The 17,247-nt window shown below is 53.9% G+C and overlaps 1 protein-coding gene across 3 annotated transcripts; it reads left to right on the forward strand.

Annotated features, from left to right (window-relative positions):
• The first annotated feature begins 4,512 nt into the window (after positions 1–4,512).
• AMOTL2 (angiomotin like 2) lies at positions 4,513–16,720 on the forward strand. 3 transcript variants are annotated; one of them, XM_062582920.1, is made up of 10 exons: positions 4,513–4,595; positions 4,995–5,820; positions 7,982–8,246; positions 10,436–10,580; positions 11,020–11,112; positions 12,414–12,709; positions 12,831–13,123; positions 13,377–13,588; positions 13,838–13,996; positions 14,761–16,720. In XM_062582920.1, the coding sequence occupies exons 2-10, from the start codon at positions 5,078–5,080 to the stop codon at positions 14,817–14,819; spliced, it is 2,265 nt and encodes a 754-aa protein (XP_062438904.1). In that variant the 5' UTR covers positions 4,513–4,595; positions 4,995–5,077; the 3' UTR covers positions 14,820–16,720. The 3 variants fall into 3 exon arrangements, with proteins under 3 accessions (XP_062438904.1, XP_062438906.1, XP_062438907.1); XM_062582922.1 differs by having other exon boundaries at positions 13,841–13,996; XM_062582923.1 differs by lacking the exon at positions 11,020–11,112.
• Positions 16,721–17,247: the final 527 nt, after the last annotated feature.

The following is a 17,247-nucleotide window of genomic DNA, read 5'->3' on the forward strand; positions in this document are numbered from 1 at the left end:
CTCCTGGGCCTCAGCTGGTCTGCAGCAGGACCAGTTACTGCCCAGTTGTGAGGGACAGACCTGCAGCTGAGTTTCGGGGTATTGCCTTTACCCACAGGGCCTGTGCTGATTCTCACCCCCTGAGAGGCTGGCTGGGTGGATTTGACCTGTCATCAGTAAAAATTTGCACAGGAAGCTCTTGTTTCTTAGTCCTTTTATTGCTTGATGGCCTCCTGAGTGCTAAATATAGGCTCGACACCTACATCCCTGGGGACGCTGTAAGGCTTTGTTATGCAGGAATCCAGATTGATCACATTAGAGTCACAACGTCAGCTCTCATTTGCCCTGAATTCTGGCGCCAGCAACACTTTGTTCCTCTTCCTCCAAGCACATTCCCCTTCTCATAAACTCCATACACACCTTCACTTTGCTCCTCATCTCTGAATGCTTTCCTGCTTTTAAATTGCCATTACCAATCTGTTGCTTACTTTGTGGTTAGCATTTTTTTTTTTTTTAATTTGATAGTTGAAGAAAAGCTGGAGCTAGAGAGCTGCAAATGCAGACTCCTGTCCAGAGCTACAGTGGCTTTTGCTACTTGGCAACTTGGGCATTGGGTGTTATGCTGTGCTAGCAGGGCAATGTCAAGGTGGAATGGGGTGGAAATCACCCTGGTAGAAATAACAAAGTAAGAGAAGAGGCTGGAAACAGAAATGCCACAGCTGACAGAGGGCCTCCCCCACAGACCTACCTGGGAAGGGTAGCCCAAACAGGGAAGGTACCATGAAGGGCCCTGCAGGCCTGACCCAGGTTAGGGCAAAACACATCCCAGCCACTCTAGCTCTATTAGGACCTTGCAAAAGGCTCGTTGATGAGCTCGCTGGGGCAAGCTGACTGATTTTCAGACATATGCTGCCTTGCCTGGCAGTGTCCTGGGGATGCATCTGTCACTCTCCTGAGCGCAATCGCCATCGACTCTTTTAAGGATGCTGCTCCCCACCTGCTTGTGAAACAGAGGCCAAAGGGGCTTTGGCTTGGTCCTGCAACTCTGTGAGCAAAGAAATTTCTCCTGAGCAGCTTCTCCTCCCTTCTCTGCCCTGAGCCCCCTCCTTTCTCCACAGGGACAAAACTTTCTCGGGGCTAGGAATGGCAGCCTGGAGCAGCAACAGGGCTCACCAAGGAGTCTCCAGTTAAACGCCCAAGCCTGGCTGAGGCTGAGGGGCTTTGTTCTGAGTTTGGAAGGTGCTGAATTCCCTCTCTCAAGAATGGGAGCTTAATGTCCCGTATCTAATTAGCAATTTTCCCTGCACCTGCCCCTCTGCCTCCCCCCTCCCCGCCAGCCCCCTGACCATCTGCTGTCTTTGAGCTCTGCAGACAGCAGCAGCGAGTGATGCATCTCAGCGGCTGCTGGGCACATGTGTGTGGTGCGGGAAAGCTGCTACGAGACAAGAAGGAGCTGACCTCTCCTTCATGCAGCCCTTAAGATTGGGAGAAAGGCCAGAGACCAGGATGCTGCTTCCTGCTGCAGGCTGGGACACAAAGGCTGAGGTACTTGCAAGGTAGCTGCAGCTAATCCCCGCATGAGAATAACCAGCAAATGTCTTGAAGATTGAACTCACGTCTCATCATTTTGGTGTCCTAACTCATGATGTGGTGACTGGAGGCTGATGGTTAGTGGCAGGAACAGCAAACACTATGCAGCGAGTTGTTTGGGTCTTGGGGCATCAGGGGATGTGCCAGTTCTTTCTTGGCACTTCTGGCTCACTTCAGACTCTCTCCAGTTGCCCTGATGGTTTTGGCTCTGAAGAGACTATATTGACACTACTCACAACAACCTCCTGTTTCTACTTCAAAGAAGCAAAATAAAGCAACTGAGAGCAACCAATGGACCCTTTAATCAGTGTAGTTACTTTGTCTTGCCTGACTCCCCCTAACAATGTGGTGCCAGGAGGCCTTTAAGCCGGGAGAATGAGGCTGACAGAAGCATGAGTGGTCTTCTCTAAGGCTGCTTCCCAGGATGCATCCACTGGCAAACCCTTTCCCATGCCCTGCAAAAACAGCCACAGGGCTCCTGGCCAGCTCATGCCTTGAGACAGGTCTTGGAGGAAGGTGTTGCAGGATACATGCCCAGCCAAGCACCTCACTCCCTATGGGGTTAGCCTTTGGGCCGTAACTTGAGCACCTTCAGGTTTTCAGTTGGTGTTCAGGGTGCTAGGGAAAGGCACTAGATGGGACTTGCATTTCTCTTCTGTTGGTCAGTGTCTTATTCAGCACGTCCTTGTATCACTCACATACTTGTTTTGAGAACGGACTTGTCTGTGGTTACGGGTTTTCCCTATTTCCCCAAATACAAACTGAGTCTCTGAGGTATTGCAGCAGCCAGTGTTGTTTTCCTGGTTAATCCCCATCCAGCTGCAAGAGCCCTACCTCTCCCCTTGCTGTGCTTCCCGGACACAAACTGCTCTCAGTAAATTCCCCCCCGTGACTCCAGGCAGGTTGCACCGATCCTGCAAGCTGTCTACAGTGGTGGTACCTGTCTGGAGAGCCCCTGTACACTGGGACACTCACCCATGGTGGGTTGTAGCCAGAGGACCACCGGCCTGGCTGCCATCCCTGTACTCCCACGGAGTCTCTGCTGCAGCAGGGGTGACCTGACTTTTCTCAAGACAACTCCCATGGGCTCTCTCCTTCCAGGCACCCCTGATTTCAGCTCCTCCCAAAACACTGCTTACATAGTCTCAGTGCTGCCAGGGAGGGGGAGCCCAGCGCCCTGGCAGAGTATGGCTCAGGCCAGGAGCTTCTTGGCCCTCCTGTGGTGTGCAAGGTTGCAGCTCCCTCCCAGCATCAGCACAGGAGGAAAATTAGTGTAGTCTCCTGATGGGAAGGAATGGCTCCCTCCATCCCCCTTGTTGAGATAACAGGGGTAGAGGGGGAAGAAATATGCAGCAGGGGCCACGTAGAGGGGAGAGGAGGGAGTTAATCTTTGACCCGAGGTGAGCAAATTGCAGCCTCTTGGTCCCCCTTCACATTGTGTGGGGAAGGGGAAAGGAAATCGCTGCATTCCAGAAATTACCAAGTCAATGTAAAGCTGGGGAAGGGGCCGGGAGAGGTACCTCTCTTTGCCCACTGGGCCTCACCAGCCTGGCTTCTCCCTGAGCTGCCCAGCGTGGGGGTCCAGCCAGCCCCTTGGCTCTGTGCCGGGCACAACTTGCTAGAAACCAAGGCCAAGCCCAGTGCCACCAGCCTGCCACCAGCACAGCAAAAGCCAGGTCCTTGTAAGTGTCCTGGCAGCTGCTGCAAGGAAGAGTGAGCTCCCACCACCTCTCTCCAAGGCAGGAGGCTGGGCAAGGAGGCCAGCACAACCACAGAGCAGAGGCTGTGCTCTTCCTGGGGCCCACAGCACTGTGCTGGGGCTGCAGCATACAAAGAGATGTAGGTCTGCAGTAAGCACTGGAGTTTCCCAGCCCTGTTACGGATCAGGCACCCTTTGAGTGTCCTTGTCTCTGGAGACCTCCTGACCTGCCTGCCGTGGACAGGGAAGGGTCCCACGCAGGGCAGGGTGCCAGGGACACCTCTCTGCTATTTGCTTCCACCTCCCTGCAAACTTACAGCCTCAGAGCAGCAAAAGGGCCAGAAGTGAAAGCCTTGCTGTGTGCTGCTCATCCCTTCGTTGCTCATCCTGTCTCTCCTCCATCTCTCCCTGTCCTCCCATCTCCTTTCCATGTGTGGACACCCACTGCAGCAGTTTAAGCAGCAAGAGTCCCACGCTGCACCCCACTGCCTCACCCTGGCACCCCCTTCCCTTTTTCCTCCCCTGAGAACAGGGAAAGCGATGCCTGCAGCAGCAGCCTTGGGAAGGCCCCAAGCATCTGCACTCCTTGTGCTCACTGAGAGTTGACATCACCTATCCGAGGGGGGCGGTGAGGAAGGGAAGGCAGCGGTGGGAGGGGAGCATGAAGGCGAAGCAGATGGGGAAGGCTGTTTTTTATCAGGCTCATTTGGTGTGAGAGACAATGGAGCGTCTCTCGGAGCTTTGATTAAACAAGAAGTTTTATTCTCCTGGACAGCTGGCGGGCAGAGCCTTGCAGCTCCTCCCCCCCTCACCCAGCGCTGAGCGTGTGCCCCCGGCAGCTGCAAGCTGCTCACATGCACGCAGCGAGCAGCCTGCCCCCTGCATCTGCCCCCCCCCCCCCCCGAGCCCTGCTCTCACGCCTCGCCAGTGCCGCGCTGGCGCGTGCACGGCTCCATCCCATCCCCTCCAGCCTGTGCACACTCGCCCAGGGCCTGGCCAGCTGGGCACGGCCCGCGGTGCCACCGCCATCTCCCGGCTGTTGGCAGGCGTCCTGCTGGCACACTCCCCGCGCCAGCGGGCTGCAGGCTGCTGCCGCGCGGCCTTAGCCGTGCCTCAGTTTCCCCGCACCGCGCGGGGCCGCGCCGGGCTCCCCCTGCCGGCGGCCGCGGCCCCGCGGCGGGCGGGCGGGCGGGGCGAGGCGGGCCCGGCCCCGCATTCCTGGCATAGCTGCGCCCGGCCCGGCCCCTGGCTGCCGGCGCGGCGCGCAGTGCCGTCGGCCGCGCTCCCTGGGCAGCACCATCGCCGCGCCGCTCCCCGCGATGCTGCGGTAAGTGCCGGCCGCCCCGTCGGGGATCCCGCTGCGCGCCGCCCCCTGCCCGCTCTGCTCTGCCCCGGCGGGGGCCGCCGGCAGCCCCGGCCCCTCGGTGCTGGAGGGAGCGGGGCCCTCCCGCTAAAAGCACGAGCTCCTCCACCCTCCCACCCCCCGGAGCCGGCCGGCGGCTGTGATGAGAGCGCCGGTGCTCAGCCCTTGGGCTCTGTGGAGGCTCTGCCTGCTCTCAGGCTGGTGCTGAGGGCTTCCGCTCGGCCAGCGCACCCTGTAAATGGACGCCTGCCAGTGCGCCCAAGCAGGATTCCTGGAAAACAACCCCTTGGAGAGCGTGCATTAAGAAACTTTTGCTCTTTCCTGCCTGGGCCAGTTCCTGATGTCCGTTCTCTCCTCTTGCAGATACCTCAGTGTGGCCGGTTGCTGCTAGATCTGGGGACATCTTTTTCTGGTCGAAGTGGAGGTTGCTGACTGAGCAGGCAGACATGAGGACAGCAGAGGATTCAACTGGGACGGTTCTGCACCGTCTCATCCAGGAGCAGCTGAGATATGGAAACCTCACTGAGAACCGCACGCTGCTGGCTATCCAGCAGCAAGCCCTGCGTGGAGGGGGTGGCACTGGCAGTCCCCGCTCGTCTCTCGAAAGTCTTACCCAAGAAGAAAGTCAAATGGTGCAGCAGTCCACACGGCAGGAACCCCAGGGCCAGGAGCATCACTCCGACCATGTCTACTTGGAAAACAGCCTGTATCGGCTTTACCAGCCCCAGCACAAGGGCGAGGAGCTTCCGACATACGAGGAGGCCAAGGCTCACTCCCAGTACTATGCCTCGCAGCGGGGTGGGCAGCAGCCTGGGGGAAACTCTCAGGGCGCTCACGGTGAAAGCGGGCAACGCAGGGCCGAGAGCAGTGGCAGGCGCCCGGACGACTCGTTGAAGGACCTGAAGCACGGCCATGTGAGGTCACTTAGCGAACGCCTCATGCAGATGTCTCTGGAGAGGAATGGAGCCAAGGCACAGAACCACATGAGCTCTTCCCACAGCTACCCCCAGCTTTCCAGGCACTACCAGCTCTCTGCCCTCAGAGGCCAGCACTCTGAGGGGACAGAGCCACGGGGACCTCCTCCAGAGTACCCCTACATCCTCCCTTCCCAGGATGCTTCCATCGCTTACCTGGCAGATCCCAGACCCTGCTCTCAGGAAGGTCCTGCATTTCAGCATCCCGATGTCAGGTAACCTACAGCCCCTGGCACACGTGATATGCTCTTCTGGGGGTGCAGCGTGCTCGTGAGGTGACTCCCAGGCCAGACCTGTCTATTCTGGTGCCCCTAGCATGTGGATAAGCTGAGGTCTGTGGAACGCAAAGATCCAAGGCTAGGGTGGTTAGCCACAAGTTGTGCTCCCAGAGCAGGGCACGGTCTGTGTACCTCAGAAAGCGATGGGAGCTATGGGTGCTCTGTGGCTCACTACTCCCTGCAGGAGAAGGCTGAGCCAATCAGGCACATGGGGCATGGGACAATCTCAGCACCACTGCTGAACTTCTCACTCTCATAGTGCTGGATTTGGATTGGCTTAAGGCCCCTGCACCAGGATTTGTGGGGGCTCTGGGAGCCATGTGTGCCACTGTTGCTCACCTGTGGGGCACCATCTGTACCTGCTGACCACACTAGTCCTCTCATCCCCGCATTTAAGCACCAAGGCCACACTTCTCAATGTGTAGCCAAACTAGAGGTCAATTTTTCCAGGTGGCAATGAAAATTCAACTGCTTCCACAGAGCCTTCCCCCTCCTAATGCTCTGGATGGAATTTTGGGTTAATTTAGGAGCTGGAACCAGACCAGGGAATGGCTAAATTTGGAACAGACATGGGCCAGGGTGGAAGGAAAATGCACTCGCCACTTCATGGAAACCTGTCCTGTGGTCCCAAACTGGGGGGGAGGTCTGTGGGCTGATAACAGAGCAAATAACCCTAGCACAAAGGGAGCTGGCGTGCTGTCCAAGGGAAACAGATTAGCACTGGTTTGACTTACTCACCATGCCACAGGGGAGCTCTAGGAAAGTTGATGAAGACCTCTTTTTCTGCTGGATGGAGTTGTGGGCTGGTGAGTGTTGTTAGTGGAGCAGATGAGAAGCACTGGAGAGTTTTCCTTTCTTTTAGCAGCTTGATACTGCTGGCAAAGCCCAGCTCTGCCAGCCTCAAGTTCTCTCTAACAGGCCCGTGTGAAGGGCCTGTGCTAGGGCAGCTCTGGAAAGCATAGAGCATCAGGTCTTCACCTGGCATTTGGAGTTGCTTGCTTTTACTGCACCAAATGAGGGAAGGAGAAGAGTTGCAGGTTGCTGCCACACTGGGGGAAGGTGGAAACACGCACCACAGTTTTTGCCTCACTGACCTAGCTGGACAGAAAACGATAGCATCTCTAGCAGGAAATGTTCTCTTTCCAGGGGAACAAAGAGTGGAAGGGGAGCTGCAAGGAAGATGTATTTATTCTTTCTTGCTCCTATATCATCCTGCAGGAATGCAAGCCCCTGGTGGCCAGCCGTTGGTGGAGCCCGGCTGGGGTCTTGTGCCGTGCCAGCTCCAGCAGAGCAGACGTGCAGCATTCTGGGGATTCCAGGCTGCTGCTGGGATGTCAAGGAACTTGGAGCAGTTGCTCCAGTGCAGGATGTGGTGTGGAGGGTGGTGGGGAAGCCAGGACAGCCCTGCTCACCACATTCAAGATATAAAAAGGACATATTAATAGTGTTTTAGTGAGCTCTTTTAGTAAAGAGCCGTCTCAGGAGCCTACACCCTTGCTTTGTCTGCCCAGAGAATGACAAAAAATAGTGATGGTGCTGTAGGTTTCCAGCATACATAGCCTAATTCCAGTTTCAGAAATGCTCTGGGCACCTGTAGTTCAAGAGGTCCCTGCAAAAGGTATTACTGCAGGAGTAGATTTGCTTTACATTTGGAGGCGTTAGGGCAAGGTGCAGTGCTGGGCTTCTGAGATCTGCCTTTACAAAGCAAGTGCTTCCCAGGTCTGTCTGAAAAACATGTTAGAAACCTCAAAGAACTTTCCTCCTCCTTTCAGATGACCCAGGTATGACCTGAAGGGTCCCAGCACCTGTTTTGTCCTCAGTTGTGCAAGCCCAGACCAGGGTCTGCCACCCTGGCAAGACATAGTGTAGCCTACAGGAATTGCTGAAGCTCCCTGTTGCTTTGCTCTTCCACATGGGTCAGCTTGAGGCTGAAAACATGGGTCCTTTAGAGGTCTGTGGGTTTGTAATGGGCTCCAAAGAGCAGCGAGATGGCTGGCGGGCTCCCCTGGCTTTGTGGCCAGCCGTGGTTTGGTGGAGCTGACCAACGTGCTTCAGCCCTGCAAGGCCTCTGAGCATCCTACTTCTTCCTCTCCTTCAGGGTGATGCAGACTCACGTCCCGCAAGCTTTCCTGCCACAGCAGAGTCCCCTATGTCACAGCCCACTAGGCTCACTCACCCCAGCCGGGATGGAGGCCTTGATGACAGCCCAGGCGGCCTCTGCCAGCACCCGCTTGGCTCAGGTGGAGACTGTACTGAGAGACAATGAAAAGCTGCTGCGGGAGAATGAGAAGCTCCGGAGGGAAAGTGATAAGCTACGGCAGGAGCTGGAGGGCTATGCTGAGAAAGCGAGCCGGATCCAGAAGGTAAATGAGCAGAGGTAGCAGTGGTGGGGGCTGTTTGCCGGTGCAGGAGCTCAGTGCAGAGTCCGCGGGCTGGCTTGGAGTGCCTGGTGGGTGGGAGCACTGGGTGCTGCACATTTGTGTTGCACCTTACCTTTCGTCTGGGCAGCCTCTCAGAGGAGGTGAAGGCATTTTCACGTTGGAGAGCAGGCTGCAGTAACCTGGCCTGGCTGGCAGTCATTGATAAAGATAGGCGCAGTGCAAGAGTGCCATTGCTTTCTGCTAATGCTGAACAAGCAGCTCCCTAGAAAAGCTGGTATCCTTGAAGGGACATTCCCCGCAGGGAATCTCCCTGAATTGAGGCACATATGTTGTATGTCAGACTTGCTGGGCATGGGCATTTCACAGATTCGGCAGGGCCAGGGACATTCTGCTTTTCACCTGGGGCTTTCCTGTCGAGGCTCATCCCTCTCAGAGGAGGCAAATGGGGCTGCACAACCTCACGCCCAACTTGCTGCAAGCCCTGGGTAGATCAGGGTTGCCTTGCCCATCACAGGAGCCTTTATGTGGGCCTCGAGGCCTCGCTGGGTTAGAGCGGGCTCCTTCCCCTGACCTGCACTAAGAGCAGCCTTGCTCTGCTGAGGACCATACCTGCCTAAGATGAGGCCCTGGCTTTGCCTCTGGATTTTAGAAAGGCTTGCTTGCTTGCTTCTTGTCTGGAGGAGGATCAAACAGCTGTTGCGAAAATTCACCCCCTTTAGTTTTTTAATTTCTTCCCCCTCTTTCCAGTGACTGTTCCCCCCCCATCCCTCTAAACAGCTGTGATTCAACAGTGCACAACAGGTCCTCAGCTGAGCTACTGTTAAGTTCGGGGGGAAAAAGAGCCTATTCTCTGGCTCTGGTAACAGTTGGGCCCTCTCTCTCTGCCTGTCCCTCCCGCCCTGGGTCTGCACCCGGCTGCCACAGAAAGTCTTTTGTGCAGATGCACACAAGGGGAGGCCTGTTCTCTGCCGATTGCACAGAACAAATGGGCCATTGGAGGCCTCCTGGCAAGGAGAGAGGCTGTGCCATGGAGGCCGGAGCATGTGCCGGCCCTGGGGGCTGTACGGTGGCACAGGAGAGCTGAAGCCCACTAGTCAGGAGTGTGGAGGAGAGCGTGGCTACAGTATGATAGAGGGACATGCGTGATGGACTCAGGCACAGTGAGGGAGAAGACTCCCCCCCAAGACTGTAAGGTTAAAGGCAGGAAGATTTGAATTTTCTCTCATCGTCAGTAGTGTGTTGCTAAGGTCGGACTGTGGCAGGAGCTTCTAGCAGCCCCAGTTAGGGCATGGAGTGCTGTGATCCCCGCTGTTGGGAGCCCCTTGGATAAGTGCAGTTATTTTGGCAAAAATGCACCCATACCGGTTGAGCTGGTCTGGCTTGAGAAGTGTTGGTGCGCGCCCTGGACAAGCACAGCCTTGTGGGTCAGGCCAGGGGCACCCTGCTGGAATGACAACCTGTGGCTCTCTATGCAGAAAGCTCATGTTTCCTTCCAGCCCCACCACAGAGTTGGGTCCTGGGATTCTTCTGGCAAGCCTCTCTGACCTATCTCTGTACCACCAAGAGCCACCACAGGCAGGCAAGCATTCCAGCTAGAGCTAGCTTTGGAGTGGCTTCCCTGGGGTTGATGGAGCAGGGATGGAACAGATACTGGCTCAAACCAGGCTCCAATTCTCCAAGCACTCTGTTGTGGTTTAAAATAAAAGGCAGGCACCAAATGGAAGAGCAAGGGAAGATGAATGAGTTTTAGAAGCTATGAAACAATCTGGAGATGGCTATGCCAGCTCAGGTTTTCATAAGGTGAAGGGAAAGGGTTTGGAGGTGTTTTATTGACATGCATGTAATAATTATGGGCAAAGCTTGGGCCAGGCAAGTGCAGGCAGGTTTCCCTCACACACACGGGGTTTGTGTTGCCCTGCATTTTTATTGTGACTTGCAAAGCTCCCTGTCCCTTGTGTGAGCAAGAGGCTGGTTTCTGGTGTGGGATGTGAGTTCAAGTTAGTGGAGGTGAAAGACAAGATTACTGACCTCTGGGGCCCTGTGGATTTGCAATGCTCCTTTGGCAGCTCAGGTCAAGTTGAGAAAGCTGGATGATCTTTAGCCAACATCTTCCTTTCTTTTCCTCATTCCAAGAATATCTAACCTCCATCTATCATTTCCTCCTCCCTCAGCTGGAAACAGAGATTCAGCGCATTTCAGAGGATTATGAAAACCTCATGAAGGCCTCTTCCAAGAGGGAAGCATTGGAGAAAGCCATGAGGAACAAGAGAGATGGGGAGATGCGTCGGCTCCAGGACTTCAACCGAGACCTGAAAGGTGAGGAGTTATGGGTAGTGCCGGGCAGGGGAAGCATCTCTCAACTCCACTATTTATAGTGAGTGAGGATGATTATAATTGCACTATGATCTGGATGGGGGTGGTGTAGCTCCATCTACATGCCCAGCAAATGCCTGCCCTTCTTTGGGAGCTCAGTCCTTGCCCAGTGAGAGCATTGGGAGCGTATGGCCAGGTCACCTCTGTCCCTCTCCTCCATGCGAGCCCTCAGTCAGGAAAGTTTGACACCTTCATCTAGTTGGTGACACTTCTCTGCTCCTCTGCCCCAGTGAGTGCTTTCTATCCTTTGGCATTTCCCCAACATTTCTGTTTTGAGCTAGTTTTATTAGGCTAGGTATTTTCACTGGGAACCAAGCTGCTCCCAATTAATTCAACTGAAATTATATTTAAATGTAATTGGTTTTAATTGCATTTGAACCAGAACGGTTGGAATCTGCAAACAAACAGCTGGCCAGTAAGACCCAGGAAAACCAGGAGAATAATCAAGGCACAGTGGCGAAACTCCTTGCACAAAGTAAGTCCCCTGATGACCACTCAACGTCAGTAAAGTGTTAGGATGGAGTTGCCTGCTCATCTCTGCTTTGCTCCCCATCTTATGTGCCCCATGGTGCGTTCCTGCTGCATTTCTTTGAGGCAGATAAGAGTAAGCAGGCCTATTCCTGTAGTGGTGGGGCAAGGTACAGTCCCTTTAAGCTTGAGGAGGAGGCGGATCTCGGGTGGAAGCTTTTGCCATTCCCCAGGGAGAATTAAGCTGTTCTTGGCACTGGATGCGAGCCATTAATCCCAGCCCGGCAGTGTGACCTGCATTCTCCACATTCCAGCCACTGCTCTGGCTCTTCCAGCACAAAGTCCACACTCCCTCCCTTCTTCAGCCCAGCCCTCATGTTATTCCTTTTCCTTACACCTTGTGACAACATGGAGTCGGGCTTTTAAAGGAAAAATACATCTAAATCTTTCTCCTTGTTTCTGCCAAAGGCTGGGAACATGTCTGACAGTCTCTCATGTCTGTTCCCATCTAGCCACTGTTGATTCAGTTTGGAGGCCAGCTTGGGCACGTTTTTCAGTGGAAAGGCCCAGTGTTAGTGTTATCTGCAAGGAATTGCATTTCCTTCCCTAAGGTGGCTAGATGCAGTCAGGACAGCTTTTCCCCCTCACATGCACAAGGCCTGAGTCAAAGGTTAGATTCAAATATGCCAAACTGAGGCTATTTCTGTTGTGTGTTTCCATGCTCCTAGGAAGCCACCTGGTCCTGACCTGGCTTGTCTGCTGGGGGAGAGATGGCCATATTGAGCAGGCAGACTGGCCTATAGGCACAGCCTCTTTTTGAGAGCAAAATGCCTTGGAAACTCAGGGCACTGCTCCCATGAATAGTGGAGGAGCAGTAGGAGCTTGCTGCTGAGTAACAGCTACCTTGCATGCCCTGCTCTGTTGTACCAGCTTCCACCATTCTTCACAGAGAGCTGCCTGTCAGTATGCTACAGACAGGAAAAGCAAGGCCCAGCCAAGCAACACAGCTTCCCAGAGTGGGACATAGGTGTGATAGCCACTGGCCTGCTCTAACCACTAGTCTTACCCTGTGCACCCAAAAACATCAGTCCAGGATAACAAAGAAAGCAGAGATGCAGCTTGATAGCTTTTGACCTTAGCTCTCAGCTCCTACAATGAGCTTGCCTTGCAATTCAATGCAGTGGGGAGGGGATTTTCAGAGCTTCTGTCCTTCATCAGCCTTAGGCTTTCCTGGGCAGGAACCCAGGAGAACTCTGCGCTGGGGTCTGGCCTGGATTGCTTGGTTAACACAATGGGTGCCTTTTGCAGACTATGAGCACCAGCAGGAGAAGGAAAAGCTGGAGCGGGAAGTCTCCCTGCTGCGCAGTGCTAACGAGGACCAGCGGCGACGGGCAGAGCTGTTGGAGCAGGCGCTGGGCAGCGCCCAGGCCCGGGCGGCAAAGGCTGAGGCTGAACTCCGGAAGAAGCGTGCATATGTGGAGAAGGTGGAGAGGCTGCAGGCAGCGCTGGGCCAGCTCCAGGCTGCCTGCGAGAAGCGGGAACAGCTGGAGCTGCGGCTCCGCACACGCCTGGAGCAGGAGCTGAAGATGCTGCGGGCTCAGCAGGTGAGGGGTCCCCTGGTGATGCTGCACGTTGGGTGCCAGAGAGGCTGGGGCATTGGGTGCCAGGCAGCATCTCCTCCTGGAACCATCTCACCCTCTCTGGGAATTTTCTTTGCTGATGCAGAGGCAGGCAGGCACCCCAGGTGGAGGACCCTCAGAGCTGAGTGCTCACACGCTCTCTGAGCAGCTGAGGGAGAAGGAGGAGAAGATCCTTGCCCTGGAGGCCGACATGACCAAATGGGAGCAGAAGTACCTCGAGGAATGTACCATGCGGCAGTTTGCCATGGACGCTGCAGCCACTGCGGCTGCCCAGCGGGATACGACGCTCATCAGCCACTCCCCGCGGCACTCTCCCAACAGCAGCTTCAACGAGGACCTCCTCTTGGCCAACCACAAGCACCAGGAGATGGAGAACAGGTAGTGCTACCTCATGTGGCATGTTTTCCAAGAAGCTGCTCTTTGATCTGGGTGGGTAGCACCATCACTGATTGTCTCCAGTGTGGCTTCTCCATGGCTCAACAGCAGCCAGGTCAGCTGGGCCTGATAAGGCTTTCTCCAGTGGAGGCTTTATCATCCTTCCCTCTTTACCCCAGTAAAGTCCTGTAGCAAAACCCCTGTCCCCCCCCCCCACCCTGTCTCTCTCTCAACTTCTACCTCTTGACCTCTCCAGGTTAAAAGCTCTGCATGCCCAAATACTGGAGAAGGATGCTGTCATCAAAGTATTGCAGCAGCGCTCACGGAAGGACCCCAGCAAAGCTCTCCAAGGCTCCCTGCGGCCAGCCAAGTCTGTACCGTCCATCTTTCCAGCCTCTGGGACCCAGAGCTGGCAGGGAGCTAGCCCAAGCGATCGGCTGGCAGAGAGTACCTCCCGAGGAAGTGCAGGTAAATGGAGGTTTCTGCATGCTCCTTGCCTCTGCTTTGCAGTAAAGAGTTGCCTGAAGTTCCACTTGCCCTCTGTGTTATTGGAAGTAACTCTGGCACTCAAGAAATTTGGGGTGTTTCCTGGTGGATGTGGGATGTGTTCACTAAGCTGTGTGACTGTAGATCCTGGGGACCCATCACAAGACACAAGGGCCTCATGGAAGAGCTGAACACCTAAGCTCTAAGAGTATCTCCTCTGTCTTCCTCTAGCAGGCAAAGCCCCAGCAGAAGAACCAGCATCACTACCCAGCTCTGGCCACCTGCCCTTTCACTTCAAGCATGGTAGCAAGGATGGCAGCACACAGACAGACAGCCTGGCTGAGAGCAGCAGCCAGGGTGAGGGGCCTGAGTGCACAGCCAGCTCCCTGGGTAAGTCCTGCTGGCTTCTTTCTGCCATCCCTAGTGTGACCAATGAGGGGCTATGTGACAGGGCCCAAAGTGACTGGCAGGGCCCCTGTTAGGCTAGGCACAGAGGAAACCCACTCCGCTCTAAACGCCTTGCATAGCTGAGCTATGAGCAAGGAACTGGTTCTTCTCTGCCAGCTGCCAGGGCTTGGCCTCCCATGGCTGTGACTAATGGAGGGTATACGGCAGTGTGTGATGCTGGTGGCACTGGAGGGGCAGAGTGGAGTCACTGGTTGAGAAGAAGCATGGAAAAGTGGGGAGGAAAAGACGTGAGGGAGGAGAGTAAGCCTGGATTTTCCTCTGCTGTCACTTGCAGCTTCAATCTGAGGCTATAAATCCATGCCAAAGCTCTCCTGCTTGGCTAACATGCTCTCCAATGTACCATCTAGAAAGAAAATCACAGGGTCACAACCAGTCTTTGACCTCCTTTAGCCTTCTGGCCAGGTGAGAGAGGGGCCAGGGTCTCTCCTTTCGCAGCCTGGATAGTGCAAGCAAGCAGAAGCCAGCCCAAAGCTGGAGGCCTGAGCTCCAGCACATGGGCTTAGGCCTCTGGGACAGACAGCTGTGGGAAAACATCAGTGGGATTTAGAAAATCATCATTGACTTTAAGGCATTTTAAAGAGCCCAACTAAAAATGACTCATTTGAGTTCTCCAATTCACATGTCACTTTTCTATGGAGCTCTGTACTCCTCCAGGGCTCTCACGATTTCACCTTTTTTCTTTGCAGAGAGCTTGGCTGCTGCCAGAGCCCTTGACCTGTCTGATATGGTGGAGATCTTGATTTAAGAATGGGCAGTTCTGGTCACCCAGGGCAGATGTGTCATCCTCTCCAACCTCACGTTTTGTTGTATGGTCAGAGAAGCCCTTCGGTTTCCAGTTGCGTGGCCAGGACTTGTTCTCCCTTGCAGCAAATTCTTGGATGGCAGAGTTTGAGAGAAGAAGGGTTTGCAAGGAGTATGCCACAGTCTGCGGGGTGGGGGACTAGGCCATGCCTCCAACCCTCCACATGTTCTGCTGTGGTCAGAGTTGTGTTTGTTCCCTGCCCATGCTCTCCTGCAAGAAAACAGTGCTGTGCAGCCAGGGAAGGCCCGCTCCATGGTCCCGTGGTCAAGGACACAGAGCCAGCCAAAGCAAAGAGGTTACAGAGCTGTCCTCTACTTCCAAGCTGTGACCTGGAGGACAGCAGCATCTGTTTTGGGCTGACTGGTTTTGATGGATGGCCCCAGCAGCCCCGACACTACAGATTTGTTCCTCCAGGTTTGGGGAGCCAGGCTTGCTACTGGGATGGCCAGAGTCACTACTTGGCATCCTGTTGTCACCCTGTGCATGCACATGCCTCCCCTCCTGCCAGAGAGACTGGCGCTGCACAGGACAAGGGGCGCTCTGGAGCGCTCAAGACCCTGGAGGTGTTTGTGTGTGGAAGCTGTACAGTGACGAGGGCTTGCAGCCCAGGAGACATAATCCCCCTGTAAATACATCTGTGTTTTGTAGAACAGAAGCAAAAGTATTTATCATTTCAGTTTCTTTCCCTTCCTCCCTCCTCCTTTGCTGATCATGGCATATCTTTCCTTCTCTCTCCCTTGTCAAATCCTTTATGTTCTCCAGCCTAGATCCTGTCTCTAGATCTCTGCCTTCAGTGTCCCTTGAAATATTTCCTTCAGGGTGCTTTTCCATGGTTCCTCTGACTGGAATTTCCCCTCCGTTTGAATAGTAGCCATGAGCCAAATATCTCTGTGTGAGTATGGATACATCTCTGCTTCTGAGCTGCTCTTTGCAGGGGCAGAGCCATGAGAGATCTGCAGTCAGTCTCCATCAACTAAGCTCCATCCAAATCCATGGGGCCAAGTTGAGCAGTCCCAGGGACAGGAGTTGAAAATCTTTATTTGCCAGCATCGTACCTCTGGTTTTCTAGAGCAGCAGCAGGAGGGAGAGGGATCTGGGAAGAAGCTTTCAGAAGAGTCCTAGGTATGTTTCAATTGACAGGTTTTTCTTTGTAAAGGGAGAGAATGGGATAATGGTTATGCAAAAAAAAAAAAAAAAAAAAAAAAAAGATAAAAAGATGGAGGAGAAATCTAATTGAAAATGGAGGTGAAATGCTCTTGAAGTGAAAGAAGCATGTCTGATTTTGCTGGGGTGGGATGTGTTGCCCTTTTCTGGATCTGCACCAAGCTAAGCCTAGTCCCGTCTCACTGGGAATCCTCGTACCTCCCTCATCTACTGGCAGCTGGCTTCTGGCAGTAGCCAACTTTGATTTTAGTGAGAGTTTCTCAGTCCTCTGAACTCGGATACTTTCCAGCCTTGGCCTTCATATGTTTTTTTTTTCTTTCTTTAAACATCTATGCATTTGCTGGACAACTGCATTTTTTATTTTCTCTCCCAGACACGTAAAAAATGCGTTCGGTTCTTGTGCATTGTTTACAAAGTGGAAAACAAACAAAAAAAAATATGAAAGAGGAAAAAAGCAACTTAATATATTTTGTATTAATATTGGTATTTCTTTTTAAGTATTTTTTCGTGCTGTGAACTTTTTTTTTCTGCCAAAGACAATGAGTTCTTGTTTGTGCATTTTAAGTTATCTTAAGTATTTAAACGTAAACCTGGCTGTTTCGTTATGCCGCCCTATACCGAGATTGCTGTAGCATTCCACTTGGTATAACAATATTTTAATAAAAAAACCCAAATATTGATCCGAAAGTGCTCTTTTGCCATGTAACACTGCACAAGCAGATGAGATGGGGCAAGATGGAAGCTTGGACCATGGGAAAAGACTACTGCATTGAGGTTTAGGGACCCTGGAAATGGGACTGAGGAAGGAAGAGACCTGCTTGGTGTTCCTTGGTGTGGGGCTTGGCTCTTGCTTTGTTGCCTGGCTGCTTCTAGCGTGCCATGAAGGTCTTGCAGGCAAACACTGACTCAGAGATACAGTCTGTTCAAGGCAGAGTGGTGGCTGGCCAAGGCCTCCAAAGAGAGGGCTGGAGTTGGAGATGGAGTCAGGCAATGGTGATAAACCTCAAAGGGGAAGAGCTTCCCAAGGCAATGCTGCAAGGTACCAACAGTCAAGGTCCATTTTTGTGCAGTGCCTTTCTCCCCGTGCTGCAGGGACTGGGCAGTGTGAACTGCTTCATGCATTAGGAAAGTGCTCCAGGAGAGGAAATCCAGCTCAAATGCAGTCCTAGGGCTAGGGGCTGCAGACTTGGATTGGATCTTCCCCACC

This window comes from Rhea pennata, chromosome 9 (genome assembly GCF_028389875.1).
Source record: "Rhea pennata isolate bPtePen1 chromosome 9, bPtePen1.pri, whole genome shotgun sequence".
In the NCBI taxonomy this organism is placed as follows: domain Eukaryota; kingdom Metazoa; phylum Chordata; class Aves; order Rheiformes; family Rheidae; genus Rhea; species Rhea pennata.

Coding starts and splice junctions, on each gene's coding strand:
- AMOTL2 (XM_062582920.1), top strand. CDS start 5,078: ATGAGGACAGCAGAGGATTCAACTGGGACGGTTCTGCACCGTCTCATC. Junction 12,710..12,830: donor AGATGCTGCGGGCTCAGCAG/GTGAGGGGTCCC, acceptor TTGCTGATGCAG/AGGCAGGCAGGCACCCCAGG. Junction 13,997..14,760: donor GTGCACAGCCAGCTCCCTGG/GTAAGTCCTGCT, acceptor TTTTCTTTGCAG/AGAGCTTGGCTGCTGCCAGA.